Source organism: Odocoileus virginianus, chromosome 10 (assembly GCF_023699985.2).
Source record: "Odocoileus virginianus isolate 20LAN1187 ecotype Illinois chromosome 10, Ovbor_1.2, whole genome shotgun sequence".
NCBI lineage: Eukaryota > Metazoa > Chordata > Mammalia > Artiodactyla > Cervidae > Odocoileus > Odocoileus virginianus.
In genome coordinates this window covers 51,031,228-51,046,055 of record NC_069683.1, presented here as the reverse complement: position 1 = coordinate 51,046,055, position 14,828 = coordinate 51,031,228, and the positions used below count along the sequence as shown (strand labels likewise).

General features: G+C 42.4%; 1 protein-coding gene across 1 annotated transcript in view; it reads left to right on the top strand.

Moving 5' to 3' along the window:
* The window catches only part of LOC110124297 (nicotinamide N-methyltransferase-like), a 28,922-nt gene extending 16,100 nt beyond the window's left edge, over positions 1-12,822 (top strand). Inside the window, 2 exon segments of the mRNA XM_070472807.1 lie at positions 1,655-1,782; positions 12,027-12,822. Coding sequence (XP_070328908.1) covers positions 1,655-1,782; positions 12,027-12,438 — 540 coding nt within the window. The 3' untranslated portion in view covers positions 12,439-12,822.
* Positions 12,823-14,828: the final 2,006 nt, after the last annotated feature.

Here is a 14,828-nt window from a genome sequence, read left to right as displayed (position 1 = left end):
GTCCCTTGGACTGCGAAGAGATCCAACCAGTCCATCCTAAAGGAGATCAGTCCTGGGTGTTCATTGGAAGGACTGATGTTGAAGCTGAAACTCAAATACTTTGGCCACCTGATGTGAAGAGCTGACTCATTTGAAAAGACCCTGATGCTTGTAAAGATTGAGGGCAGGAGGAGAAGGGGACAACAGAGGATGAGATGCCTGGATGGCATCATTGACTCAATGGACTTGGGTTTGGGTGGACTCCGGGGGTTGGTGATGGGTAGGCATGCTGTGATTCACGGGGTCTCAAGAGTCGGACACGATGAGTGACTGAATTGAACTGAACTGAGTGTCCACTAGATTCAGTGACTGGAGTCTAAGAAATGCAGTGCAGTGGAGTGACGGGACATCAATTCTGGGATTAGTTTGCAAAGAGACTATTGGGCACTCTCTCTTACATTCACTCGCTTGTCCTGAGGAGTCAGCTTGGAACCAAATTTACCCCCAGGTGGGCCTTCAGATGAGACTAGACAATTCTGAGAGTGGCCAGCACTGCAATCTCATGAGGGACCTTTCATCAGAGACATTCAGCTAATCTGTACCCAGCTATCTGACCTATAGAAACTGTGAGATAAATGTTTATCATTTTAGATTGCTATGTTTGGAGGTAATTTATCATGTAGCAATAGATAAATAATATACAAGATAAATCTTCTTCTACCCTTATGTTTTCAACCTGTGTTTTTGTATTTAAAGTAACTTTTTTTTATTCAAATAGCATGTTGTAAATCTTGCTTTTCAATCCAACCTAACAATTTCTGCCTTTTAACTGAATTGTTTAGTCAATTTACACTTAATGTAGTTACTGATAATGTACGGTTGAGTCTAAATATACCATCTTGATATATATTTTCTATTCGTCCCATCTGTTTGGTGTTCATTTGTGCCTTTCTTTCTGCTTCTTGTTGGTGAATGAAATAATATTTGTTTTTCCATCTAGTATAATAATACATATTTTTAGTGTTCTTTTTTATCTCCTCCATTGACTTTTATCTCCTCTATTGACTTGTGTTTTATGTGTATGTTTACACATGTGTGATTTTTCTAGAAATTATATATTTGTAATGTCTCATGAGCAATGTAAGATATTACAACAGTTTAATTCCTTTAACCCGCTCTCCTGCCCCTTATACAATTGTTGTAAGTTTATTCTATATATACTATAACACTATAATATATTGTTACTGGGGCTTCCCAGGTGGTGCAGGGGTAAAGATTCCGCCTGCCAATGCAAGAGACTTGGGTTCAATCCCTGGGTCAGGAAGATCCCTTGGAAAAGGAAATGGCAACCTACTCCAGTGATCCTGCCTGGGAAATTCCATGAACAGAGGAGCTTGGCGTGCTACAGTCCACGGGGTGGCAAGGAGTCGGATATGACTGAGCACACATGCACGCACACATATTGTTACTACTTTTGCTTTAAGCCATCAGCAGTGCTTTTGTTTGTTTTTATTGCTTTATTTTTAATTGTGGTTAAAAAACACATATCATAAAATTTATCACCTTAACTTTTTAAATGTACAGGTTAGTAGTTTTAAGTATATTCACATCAGTCAGCAGTAATTTCAACAAATATAAAGTCTCCTATGTTTATCCACAGATCTGTCCTGTCTAGCATCCTTCACTTACTTCTGAAGATCTAGGCTTCTATCTGCCATCATCTCCCTTCACCTGGAGAATTTCCTTTAGTGTTTTTTATAGCATTTCTGTTGGAGATAACTTTGCTCAGCTTATCAACATCAGGTAAGAATAAGCAATTCTTTCCTTTCTCATATTATGCGGAATTCAACACTTTTTGACGCCCCCAAGTCCTTCTGGCATCTTCCTTCTTGGTGTTTATTGTGAAACTCTTGAGATTTTAAATCCAAATGTTGTCATTGAAAGTATTATTTTTATATTTTCTTTCAAGATCATATGCTCTCAGCTTGGAATCATATTCGCAATTATGTGGATGTATTTTATGCTCATTATATATGATTTTTTTAGTTGTTGACTTTTAAAATTCTGATTCATCTCTCAGTCAACTGAACAGGTCTTTGGACCTTTTTCAAGAACAGAAAAGTGACATGTTACCTTTTTTTTCATGTATATAACAGTTTTATTGAGACGTAATGAATGTATATATCACACAGTTCACTCATTTAAAAGTGTATAGTTTGGTGGGGTTTAGTATATTTAAAGAGCTGTGCAGCCATTACCACAATCTTAGAACATTTTCAACACCCCTGAAAGAAATCCTAAACCCCCTTCTCAACCCTAGACAATCCCTAATCTACTTTCTATCTCTTTGAATTTGCCTATTCTGGAAATGGAATCATTCACTATCTGGCCTTTTGTGTCTGACTTCTTTCAATGCCGTAATGTTTTCAAGGTTCACTGATGTTGTAGTAAAAAGTGATACATTTTCTAAGCCCAGGAATATTGGGAAGGTACTTCTGTTGTCCATACTCATGAGCAACATTGTAAAATTATTTAACAATACTTAAATATTGCTCCATGTTTTTCTCTTGGCATTATATAAGAAATCAAGAGAAACTATTTTCGTGTGCCATCTAAACCTGTAAACCCTTTTCTTAGAATTAAATACTAAAAGCATTACTTATACTGGCTAGAGCCCTTGAACTAAAGATATGTTCTTCAAAATAAAAGTAATTTCAAATTTTTTAAATTGACACTGTGATTTCACAGAATGAAATGGACATTAACTAGAAGAAAACTGTAGCTATGAGGACTTAAATGATATTCAAAATTATTAATAAATATGGAATTTCCCAGGACTTATAGAATCTCAGGGAAAGTTTATCAAAAAGTTTTTATTCATTGTCAGACTGTGCACCTTTCCGAAGTCCAAATCATGCGTCAAGAAGGCTTTTAGAACTTTGTTCTCAATTTCCCTAGTTATCACAAGGCTTTCCATCTTATTCAGAAGTGGATCCTTAACATCTAGCAGGTTACTAAAAGCATTACTTATCTCAGACCAGAATCATCAGCTTGTAACAATTGCTCCTGAGACATAGTCCCTTCCCAATTACTCTGTTAGACTAAGGAACTGTATTTTTGGCAGTAAAATTCCGCATTCGCACCCTTATCCTTTTGCTAGATCCTAGGCTTCAACCATTTTGAGAATGATAGTGATCCCATTCGACTTACGTCTTTCTTGCATCTCCAAGTCCCTCTATCAACCCACAGCCTATTTCCCCCGAGATTATTTCTCCTTTATCTGAAGCTATTTCTTGTGCTGACTGATGCTGAAGACAATTTGAGCTGTCTCCTGTTTCTCTGCCTTTACAGTGTGACTGAGACACTTAGATGCCACTCATTTTTACAATTATCCTAAAACTTGTAAGACATTGGTATCAAATTCTTGCCTCACACTATTCATTTATCAAGTCAGAAAGTCAAATACTAACTACTCAAGCATGAACCAAGGAAAATGAGCTTTTACCTTAAGAAGACCTAGAAACAACCATTAATTAACCTCTGGTTCCTGGCGCTTGGAACATGTGGCTTTGTGGTCCCCAGACTAGTAGCTTCCATATCATTTGGGAACTTACTAGGAATGCAGATTCTCAGGCTTACCTACAGAATTAGAATCTGTATTTCAACAAGATCTGTAGGGGGACTGCATGCATCTTACAGCCTGAGAAGCACTGATGTCTAGAACAGAACTTCCCAGCAGGTATGTCAGGACATGCTGGTGGGTGGTGATGATTTCTAGGAACGCTCTGGAAACCAGCCCTCAGCCCTCCTCAGCATTTGGGGCAGCTGGGAGTGGTCTGCAGGCTGGAGCCCTGGCTAGGTGCCTCCGCAGGGAGCAGCTCCTTCACTCACCTCCTTGTACCGGACGGGAGAAAGCTTGAGCAACTGTAGAGGCGGTGGTTCTCTGAAATAAATGCTCTGCATACAAAGATTTTCATATCTATTGAAAAAGATGTTTGTCTGTTGCCCCAAATAGACACAGCTGTGCCAAATTTGTTCTGTGAACTAGTCAACAGCCTCTGTGTGCGTGTGCAAGTCACTCAGTTGTGTGAACTCTTTGCAACCCTATGGACAGTAGCTCACCAGGCTCCTCTGTCCATGGGGTTCTCCAGGCAAGAATATTGGAGTGGGTTGCGATTTCCTTCTCTAGAGGATCTTCCCAAACCCAGCGATCAAACCCAGGTCTCCCACACTACAGGCAGATTCTTTACCATCTGAGCCACAGGGGAAACCCAAACTGCCTCTATCCCAAAGCATCTCTGTATTTTAATATCTCATAAAAGACTGACATTCTTCTCAAAATCAAGGTCTTGATGGTCATGACAATTGTCTCAGGGATATCTAGGGCAAGCTTCTGCCTTTTATAGGTATGTCTTTGTCTTAAATGAGGACTCTCACTGCATTCTCTCTTGGGGGAAATTAACAGGACAGGTTGAAAAACCTTCAACTGGCCATTTCCTTCAAAGGTAAACTATTTCTACTCATGTATGTCAAAATATCTCAAACTCAGCCTGCCTGAATAGAGCTGTGATTGTCCCCAAATCTGTTTCATCTCTCGTATTAGCTCTATGAATGGCCCCATCATATAATTAATTGGAGAAGCCGGAAGCCTGGAGGCCAATCCTGTCCTTTCCCCATCAGTCATGTTTCATGGCCAGCACCAAGCTCTGTCCACTTCACTGCCTGAGTTCCTCTCAGACCAGTACATTTCCTCCCCCACCCCCAATATTTTGCAATGCACAGGCTGTTTTCTTGGTCTGTGCTACCATTCTCTACTTCCTAACTGAACACCCACCTCTACTCTTGTCTCAAATTGATTGCCTCAAAATGTAAATCTGATCATATCTCTCCCCTCCTTAGCACACCTTAACATCTCCCCATGGCTTTCAGGATAAAAAGCAAAATTGCTAACATGGTCCGTGAGGCCTTGTCAAGTCGGGCGCGTGCCTTGTGATTCCCAGACTAGCAGCTCCCGTATCACCTGGGAGCTCACTGTCTGGCCTCCCAGTCTGCTCTGCTCTGCTTCGTTACCTGAGGTTCAGCCGGACCTGGTGGTTTCATTTCTGTGTCTCCTCCCACCCCAGGGCCTTTACATGTGCTATTTCCTCCCTGGAATATCCTCCTCCATCCTCATCTCGTTTGCCCCTTTCATTCTTACTTATTTATCCTCTGTTTCTCTGCTCACCTGATTCCTTCCAGGCAGAGCTCTCCCTGATGCTCCAGATGGAGTCAAGCCCCCAGCCTTCTTCTCTTACTGCCTTGGGTCCCTCCTCCCTAGCACTTATCACAGATACTCTCAGTTTTGTGGAAGATCACTGGATGCTTCTTCCTCCAGACTAATCTTCCTGAGGATAGGATTTGTTTCTCATTCATTCCACCCTGGGTCCCCTCTGCCCAGCGCTCTTCCTGGCACACAATAGGAGGTCAAAACATATTGATAAATGAAGTGACTGCATGTATTTTGCTTTCTGGAGGTTTCCTCCTGCCGCATGCAGCTATGGCCTGTACTGAAGGGTTCCCAGGGTTTAGTCCCTGCTCTTAAATTCTCACATTGACATCTAAGCTGATTTAGCTTTTTATTTCCTTTATGCGCCTTGATGACTTCCCCTTAGGAGGGCCTGCTGGAATCTCTGGGGATGGGGCTTGGAGAGGTAAATGGAATCGAAAACAGTTTGTCCAGGGCATTCTGATTCACCTCTTGCCTTGCAGAGTCAGGGCAGGAGGAACCTGCTCTAAATCTCAGGATAACTACCTGGGGTCTAGAAAGACATTCTTGCAAAGTGTTCTTCCCAGGAGTCCCCGATTTATCCTTTCCTCCCTGCTTCCTCCCCAACTCCTTCAGGCTTTTATAGGCAGCATACTTACAGAGGAAATTGGTGCTTTTTTTTTTTCCTTTGCATATTGATTCCTTTGAAAGACTAGATCTTTAGAACTAGAAAAATGGTCACATGGCTGTTAGCTTTCTGTAAAACTGCCTCACGTTTTCCTGGTGTATGTTTATTCCCTGCCCCTTGAGCTAAATATGAGGCTGAGTGGTAATTGCCTGCGTCTCCAGGCGAGTCCATTTCACTGCAGGTGGATCGCGGGCCCGGAGGAGCCCTGAGGTGTAATCTTTACTTGACTGCCTTGGCAACTGAGTTCAGCAGTGTTTGCAGTACATCCGAGGACAAGCAGGTATCCACGACAGTGGGTGTTCCTAACAAATTTCCCTCTCAAATTGGCACCTTCTCTGTGAGTTTTCCAGACTTCACAGTGTGTCTCACAGTTTGGGAACAATTTCCATCATCATCTGACTGGCAAGTACTAGTTCTGTGGCAACTTTTGTTTTTAAAATAGCTTCATACACAACTGGGCCCAGAGGTCCAACCCGCCTCTGATATAATCACTTAAATACAAATTACCAAATCATTTCTAATAGACAGCATCATCTTTAGACCCATTCAAAAGAACACTGTGTTGTCACTTCTTTTTGCATACACTTAAGTTATCCGTAGGTGCAGGTAGGTTATTTGAATTTTTCATATTCTAGATTAATCTACCTCTTCAAAGCCATGTTTCACACAGATGTCCATACTTTTGGAATTTTTTTTTTTATTCTTAAAATGCTCTGTCAAATCATCCACATTTTATCAGGTGGGGTGACAGCTTTGTAACTGGTTTCCTTAGTTTTAGAATGATAAACCTTTCCTGGTTTGCCCAGGACTGAGACAGGTTCCCAGGACGTGGGATTTTCAGTTAAAAAAAAACAGATAAGTCTAGACTGGTTGGGGCAAATTGGTCACCCTACTATCATTTCTACCCATTGGTAGACCCAATCACAGGTATTTATCATTCCTTGTGTATCTCAGTTAGTTGGTTGGTAGGAATTCCCTGAAAGTAATATCTTGCTAAGCTTCTCTCTTTCTAAAAATATTTATTTATTTGGTTGTACTGGGTCTTAGTGGTGGCATGTCGGATCTTTTCTGCAGCTCACAAGCTCTTCCTAAAGGCTCATGGGCTTCTCTCTAGTTGAGGCTCTTGGGCTCTACGGTACGTGGGCTCAGTAGTTATAGCACGTGGGCTTAGTTGCCCCACGGCATGTGGAATCTCAGTTCCCAGACCAGGGATCGAATCAGTACCTCTTGCATTGGAAGGCAGATTCTCAACCATTGGACCACCAGGGAAGTCCTCTCCACTCTCTCTTTTAATAGAACAGCTTTATTGAGGTGAAATTCACATAAGATATAATTCACTTTTGCAAAGTGTGCAATTCAATAGTTCTTTGTATGTTCACAGAATTGCACAGTCCTCAGCAAAATTTTGGAACATTTCATAACTCCCCAAAGAAACCCTTTACATATCAGCAATCACTCCCCTTTTTCCTTGAGTCCACTCAGTGCCTAGCAACCCCTGGCCTGCTTTCAGTCTCTACAGAGTCCCTTTTTCTAGATGTTTCATATAAAAAGAATCGTATGACAGGTGGCCTTTTGTGTCTGACTTTTGTCACTGAGCATTATGTTTTCAACATTCTTCCATGTTGTAGCCTGTGTCAGCTGTTCATTCCTTTTTATTACTGAATAATATTCCATTGTAAGTGTGTGTGTGTGTGTGTGTGTGTGTGTGTGTGTGTGTGTATATATATGGCTTCTCTGATGGCCCTAGGGGTAAAGAATTCACCTACCAATTCAGGAGACATAAGAAGCACAGGTTTGATTCCTGGGTCAGGAAGATCCCCTGGAGGACAAAATGGCAAGCATTCTTGGAAATCTCATGGACAGAGAAGCCTGGCAGGCTACAGTCAGTATGGGGTTGCAAAGAGTCGAACATAGCTGAGCACACTAAATAATACTGCATTGTGTAGACAGACCACATTTTATTTATCTATTCGTAAGTTGATGGGCATCTGGGTTGTTTCCATCTTTGACTATTATGAATAATGCTGCTAATGGACAAGGTTTTGTGTGGACACATGTTTTCATTTTCTTGGGGATGATTCTATGAGTAGAATTCCTGGGCCATGTTAAATCTTTATGTTAAGACAATTATTTTGGAAATTCCACTGTTTTCCAAAGTAAAAACAGTCACATATAAAATGAACCATTTTACCATCTCACCAGCAGTGTACGTAGATTTCAGTTTCCCCATAACCTTGCCAACACTTGGTTATTATTGATCTTTCTTATTATAGCTATCCTAGTGGGTGTGAAGTGATAGCTAATGGTTTGATTTTTGTTTCTCTGATGTCAACAATATTGAGCATCTTTTCATATGCTTGTTATTAATCTTCTTAAATGGAAAATTTAAGAAAATTTAATCTTCTTAAATGGAAAATTATAACACAATTAAAGGATGCTTGTAAATAACTGATTATACATGCTGGGATTAGGATCTTAACTAAATATTTAACTACAATGTCCATAACTAATTGCTATTATCTGAAATCATTCTCACTGGAGGTAAATCTCCAAGTTTTATTTAAACAATCAACTTTTCCGCATGAAAAATGATCCCATTGTAAATCTCTGTCTCGCTTACTCTTATCTTGGGCCATCCTCTGTTCTCTCCATCAAGTCTTGTTGCCCCAGTGGCCAGCTTCTCCTGGAGCCAGTGGCCATGTGTTCTTTGCCTGTAAGCCTGGATTTGCACCCAGTGCTTTCTTGATTACCTTCCTCGGAGGGATGGATTCCTGGTCATCACTCCTACTGTTTAGGCTCAGTGGCCTTCTGGGCACTTGACATCCTCAGTGTTTCTTTCCTTTCTCTTACCTCTAATTTTCTGCTACTTCTTCCTCCTTTGTTGGTTTCCTTTCTCGAGTTTCTCTTGTGCAATCTGTGTTATTTAATGTTGTTCATTGGTTAGTTTGTTCCTTCATTCCTCCACTAATAAATTCCAAAGGGATCTGAGGCACCAATTCTACCTCCTACCCTTGATTCTCACCTTTCATTAATGAATTTCCTCTCAAGAAACCCCATTGACTTGGCAGAAAAGGAAGGATTCCTCACAAGGCTAAGAAAACTATCTTCATCAGGAAACATACTCCCTATCTGCAGCACTTTTTGGAGCCTGAGAATGGAAACCAGGCATTCTCATCTCTCTAAAAGGGCCCCAGTCACAGTTGTGTGGTATGATCAACAGTTTCTACAAATAGTTATGGATGACTCCCATGTGGATCAGCAGCTACTACAAAGATACTGTTTCAGCATTTAAATCCAATATTTCCTGGAATGCAAAAGTAGGAAGTCAAGAGATACCTGGAGTAACAGGCAAGGTTGGCCTTGCAGTACAAAATGGAGCAGGGCAAAAGCTAACAGAGTTTTCCCAAGAGAACGCACTGGTCAGAGCAAACACCCTCTTCCAACAACATAAGAGAAGACTCTACATGTGGACGTCACTAGATGGTCAATACCGAAATCAGATTGATTATATTCTTTGCAGCCAAAGATGGAGAAGCTCTATACAGTCAGCAAAAATGAGACAGGCAGCTGACTGGCTCAGACCATGAATTCATTATTGCAAAATTCAGACTTAAATTGAAGAAAGTAGGGAAAAACATTAGGCCATTCAGGTACGACCTAAATCAAATCCCTTACGATTATACAGTGGAAGTGACAAATAGAGTCAAAGGATTAGATCTGGTTGACAGAACGCCTGAAGAACTATGGATGGAAGTTCATAATGTTCACTGTACAGGAGGCAGTGATCAAGACCATCCCAAGAAAAGAAGTACAAAAAAGCAAAATGGCTGTCTGAGAAGGCCTTACAAATAGCTGAAGAAAGAAGAAAAGTAAAAGACAAAGGCGAAAAGGAAAGATATACCCATCTGAATGCAGAGTTCCAAAGAATAGCAAGGAGAGAAAAGAAAGCCTTCCTAAGTGAACAATGCAAAGAAATAGAGGAAGACAATAGAATGGGAAAGACTAGAGATTGCTTCAAGAAAATTAGAGATACCAAGGGAACATTTCATGCAAAGATGAGCACAATAAAGGACAGAAATGGTATGGACCCACAGAAGCAGAAGATATTAAGAAGAGGTGGCAAGAATACACAGAAGAACTATACAAAAAAGATCTTCATGACCTAGATAACCATGATGGTGTGATCACTCACCCAGAGCCAGACATCTTGGAGTGTGAAGTCAAGTGGGCCTTAGGAAGCACCACTATGATCAAAGCTAGTGGAGGTGATGGAATTCCAGTTGAGCTATTTCAAATCCTCAAAGATGATGCTGTGAAAGTGCTGCACTCAATATGCCAACAAATTTGGAAAACTCAGCAGTGGCCACAGGACTGGAAAAGGTCAGCTTTCACTCCAGTCCCAAAGAAAGCCAATGCCAAAGAATGTTTAAACTACCACTCAATTGTACTCATCTCACACGCTAGCAAAGTCATGCTCAATATTCTCCAAGTTAGGCTTCAACAGTATGTGAACTGAGAACTTCCGGGTGTTCAAACTGGATTTAGAAAAGATAGAGGAACCAGAGATCAAATTGCCAACATCTATTGGATCATAGAAAAAGCAAGAAAATTCTAGAAAAACATCTACTTCTGCTTTATTGACTATACTAAACCCTTTGACTGTGTGGATCACAACAAATTGTGGAAAATTCTTAAAGAGATGGGAATATCAGACCACTTTGCCTGCCTCCTGTGAAACCTGTAGGCAGGTCAAAAAGCAACAGTTAAAACCGGACATGGACAATGGGCTGGTTAAAAATTGGGAAAGGAGTACATCAAGGCTGTATATTTGTCATTCTGCTTGTTTAATTAATATGCAGAGTATATCATGCAAAATGCCAGGCTGGATGAAGCATAAGCTGAAATCATGACTACAAGGAGAAATATCAATAACCTCAGATATGCAGATGACACCACCCTTATGGCAGAAAGTGAAGAAGAACTAAAGAACCTCTTGGTGAAGGTGAAAGAAGAGAGTGAAAAAGCTGGCTTAAAACTCAACATTCAAAAGACTACGATCATGGCATCCAGTCCCATCACTTGATGGCAAATAGATGGGGAAATAATGGAAACAGTGACAAACCGTATTTTCTTGGGCTCCAAAATCACTGCAAGTGTTGACTGCGGCTGTGAAATTAAAAGACACTTGCTCCTTGGAAGAAAAGCTATGAGAAACCTACACAGCATATTAAAAAGCAGAGCAATTACTTGTCAACAAAGGTGTGTATAGGTAAAGCTATGGTTTTTCCAGTAGTCATGTATGGATGAGAGTTGGATCACAAAGAAGGCTGAGAATTGATGCTTTTAAACTGTGGTGTCAGAGAAGACTCCTGAGAGTCCCTTGAACTGCAAGAAAGTCAAACCAGTCAATCCTGAAGGAATCAGTTCTGAATATTCATTGGAAGGACTGGTGCTGAAACTGAAGCTCCTATAATTTGGCCACCTGATGCAAAGAGCTGACTCATTAGAAAAGACCCTGATGCTGGGAAATACTGAAGGTGGGAAGAGAAGGGGATGACAGAGGATGAGATGGTTGGATGGCATCACCGGCTCAATGGATGTGAGTTTGAGCAAGCTCCGAGAGATGGTGAAGGACAGGGAAGCCTGGTGTGCTGCAGTCCATGGGGTTTCAAAGAGTCCGACATGGCTGAGTGACTGAAAAATGACAACAATCTGATATGTGCGGGTCAAACAGCCACTCCTTACAGTTTGGCAGAGGGGACAAACGCAATAATGATGATGATGATGATGATAAAATGATCCAGGCATTATTCTAAGCAGTGGAAGAAGAATTTCCACTTCATGGGGACAGTTCATTCATTGTAGAAGCAAGCAGCTAAGTATTTTGATTATTATTTCTATATTCTTATTTACTTCCTAAAAAGATCTAACCCACCACAAGGTAGTATGGTCACATTCAGACACCAGAATGTCTTCTTCCTCTGTTTTTACAACAGGGGTGCTCCTAAGGATATAACATTTGGGATAGCATCGCCATTTTCGTACCTGACTTGAGAGATCTGGAGTCCCCACAAGTGGGGTGGTCACCCATGTATGTTGGTTTGTGTGTTTCAGAGTCAAGGGGCCAGAGAAGGAGGAGAAGTTGAGGCGGACAGTCAAGCAGGTCCTGAAGTGTGACGTGACTCAGAGCTGGCCGCTGGGGACCATCCCCTGCCCCCGGCCAACTGCCTGCTCAGCACGCTGAGACCTCCCTGCCTACCGCACGGCCCTTAAGAACCGCGGCAGCCTGCTGAAGCCGGGGGGCTTCCTGATGCTTGTGGATATCCTGAGAAGCAGCTACTGTATGATCGGGGAGCAGGGGTTCTCCAGCCTCTGTCTGGGCCCGGAGGCAGTGGCGACTGCCGTCAGGGAGGCCGGCTACACCATCCAACACTTTGAGGTGATCTCCCAGAGTTACTCTTCTGCCATGGCTGACAACGAAGGGCTTTTCTTCTTGGTGGGGCAGAAGCTGAGCACATCGATATGATACCTTGTGACCACTGTTAAAGCGATTCCTCTGATGTGCCCAGTTGACTTCAGTCTTTGCCACAGTCATTGTGCTGCATAGAGGCTAATGGCTTAGGCCCAATGGTTCACCTCGGATAGGACTGGAGAGGTCAGTCTCCCTGGCAACCGTTGGCTGACCACCTGCTCTGCGCTCCTCATGTGTGTTGGTGTTAAGGGGACCCAGCCTGGCCAATGGGCATGCCCAGGCTTCATTGCTGTGGTTACAAAAGAAGACCTCATTTTCCTTCATCTTCCCAGTTATCATGGCTTAAGTCCACACCTGCTTACAGAGAAATGTCTGCGGTTACTCACTCTTCATTCCCTGATGCCTTCTTCTTTCCTGGGAATAGACTTCTGTTCTTCAGTTCTTGCCTTCTCTGGGGACCCTGTCCTTCTCTAGGGTCCACTGGAGTCAGCACCACCCAGGGTCAGAGAACAGCTGCCGCTTTCACCTCTTGGTCCCAAGAATGGGGTAGACCCTTCATTAATTCCCTTAATTAACCCTAAGCCAACACTGTAACTTTTACCTGAAGAGAAGTTTAGGAATCAGAGAGAGAAATAACAGGCACTATCATAGAGCCACAATTAGAAACAAGTGTCTTAGAGCCACGTGGTTAGAGGGTCCTGAGAGGTAGCCTGTTGGCATAGCTTTTTGCCAAGCATCTATTTGGAGTTAGCATATCTCCCTATGGCATGCTCATCCTCTCTAGGTCCTATGGCCATCACCCCGAGGCTTTAAAACAGAGTTGACATATTATGGCGCAGGAGCCAATTCCAGCCTGCTGCCCATTTTGTAAAATTTATTGGAACACAGCCATGGCCATCATTTACATACTGTCTATGGTTGTTTTCCTGCTGGGATATACCTGCTGCAGATATAGTCTGCAAAGCCTAAAATATCTATTATTTGGATCTTTGTAGAAAAAGTTTGCCTTCTCCTACCCAAGGGAGAGAGAGAAGGAGTTTCTTCCTCCCCCAATCTGAGGCCCCTTTCTCTCATCTTCATTTCTCACCCTAAGATTTCCCTGTTGCTAGGCTTGCTGACAGAGGACACTTCTGCTTCCCACAAAGGAGAGTTCTTCCCCCTGCCCCATGTGCTCTGACAATCACATCAGGGCACAGGAGTCCAACACCCGTACATTTTCATTTGTGTGTTAGTTGCTCAGTCATGTCAACTCTTTGCGACCCCGTGGACTGTAGCCCGCCAGGCTCCTCTGTCCATGGGATTCTCTAGGCAAGAAAACTGGAGTGGGTTGCCATGCCCTTCTCCAGGGGATCATCCTGACCCAGGGATTGAACCCAGCTCTCCTGCACTGCAGGCAGATTCATTACTGTCTGAATCACCAGGGAAGTCCAAGAAAACATTTTTATTTACTTGGTTGTAAATAATGGGTCCACTTTCAGGACATTTCCCATTGTTCAATCGCATAGGACATTCACATTCTAACCTGATTATGACTTCCAGAGATTCCCTCCTGAAGGCCAGTCCAGGCTGCATCTAGAAAGCCAAGTCCAACTCTGTTCCTATAAGCATGAAGGGAGATCAGGCCTGCGCATCCTTTCTGCACATAACTACTTCCAGAAGGCAACACGCTTAGCTCCCAGGAGTCAGCACCAGTCACCCCGGGCCCCAAACAAACGACCAAATCTGTGGATACTGGGCTCTCCCAAACGCGTCCCATCTGCCTCCACTCAGAATAGACATCAAGCCTTCTCCTGAAACATTTGCATCTGGTTATCTTCTACCCCAAGCAAAGTGATGGCCCTTGCTTCAATCTGCATAACTGCAAACAAAAACATAAGCCTACCTTTAAATTGATTGAAATTTAAATTAACTTAAATTTAAATTGATTGAAACTAGGATTTCCTAGTGTCAATCTCTTTTTAAAAATAGCACTTTCTTTCTTTTATCATTTATTTTGGCTGCACCAGGTCTTCATTGCAGGGTGTGGGCTTGATTGTGGAATGTGGGACCTTTGTTCCCTGATCGAACCCAGGCCCCCTGCACTGGGAGCACGGAGTCTTATTGCTGGACCACCAGGGAAGTCCCTAGAAATTTGAGTTTTGAAATGACAGGTTTTCTATTTTGATCTATGCAAGTCCAGGGGAAGAAACGCTGAGACTTGCCTGGCCACCAAGGCTCTGTGAGGCCCAGTCCCTGAACAGATGGGTCTTCTGTGACTCTACCCCTAAGATGACATTTATTGTAATGCTTGTCTGTTTCTTCCACTGAACTGTGAGCCTCTTTCTTGGTTTATGTGTGGATTCCCTTGCTGTTTGGCCAGACATGATCTAGGCTCTAGGTACAGAGTGGTGAACAGCAGAGGGAAGAACTCTGTTCTGGGAGTTTGTGTTCTGGAAGAGGAAGTT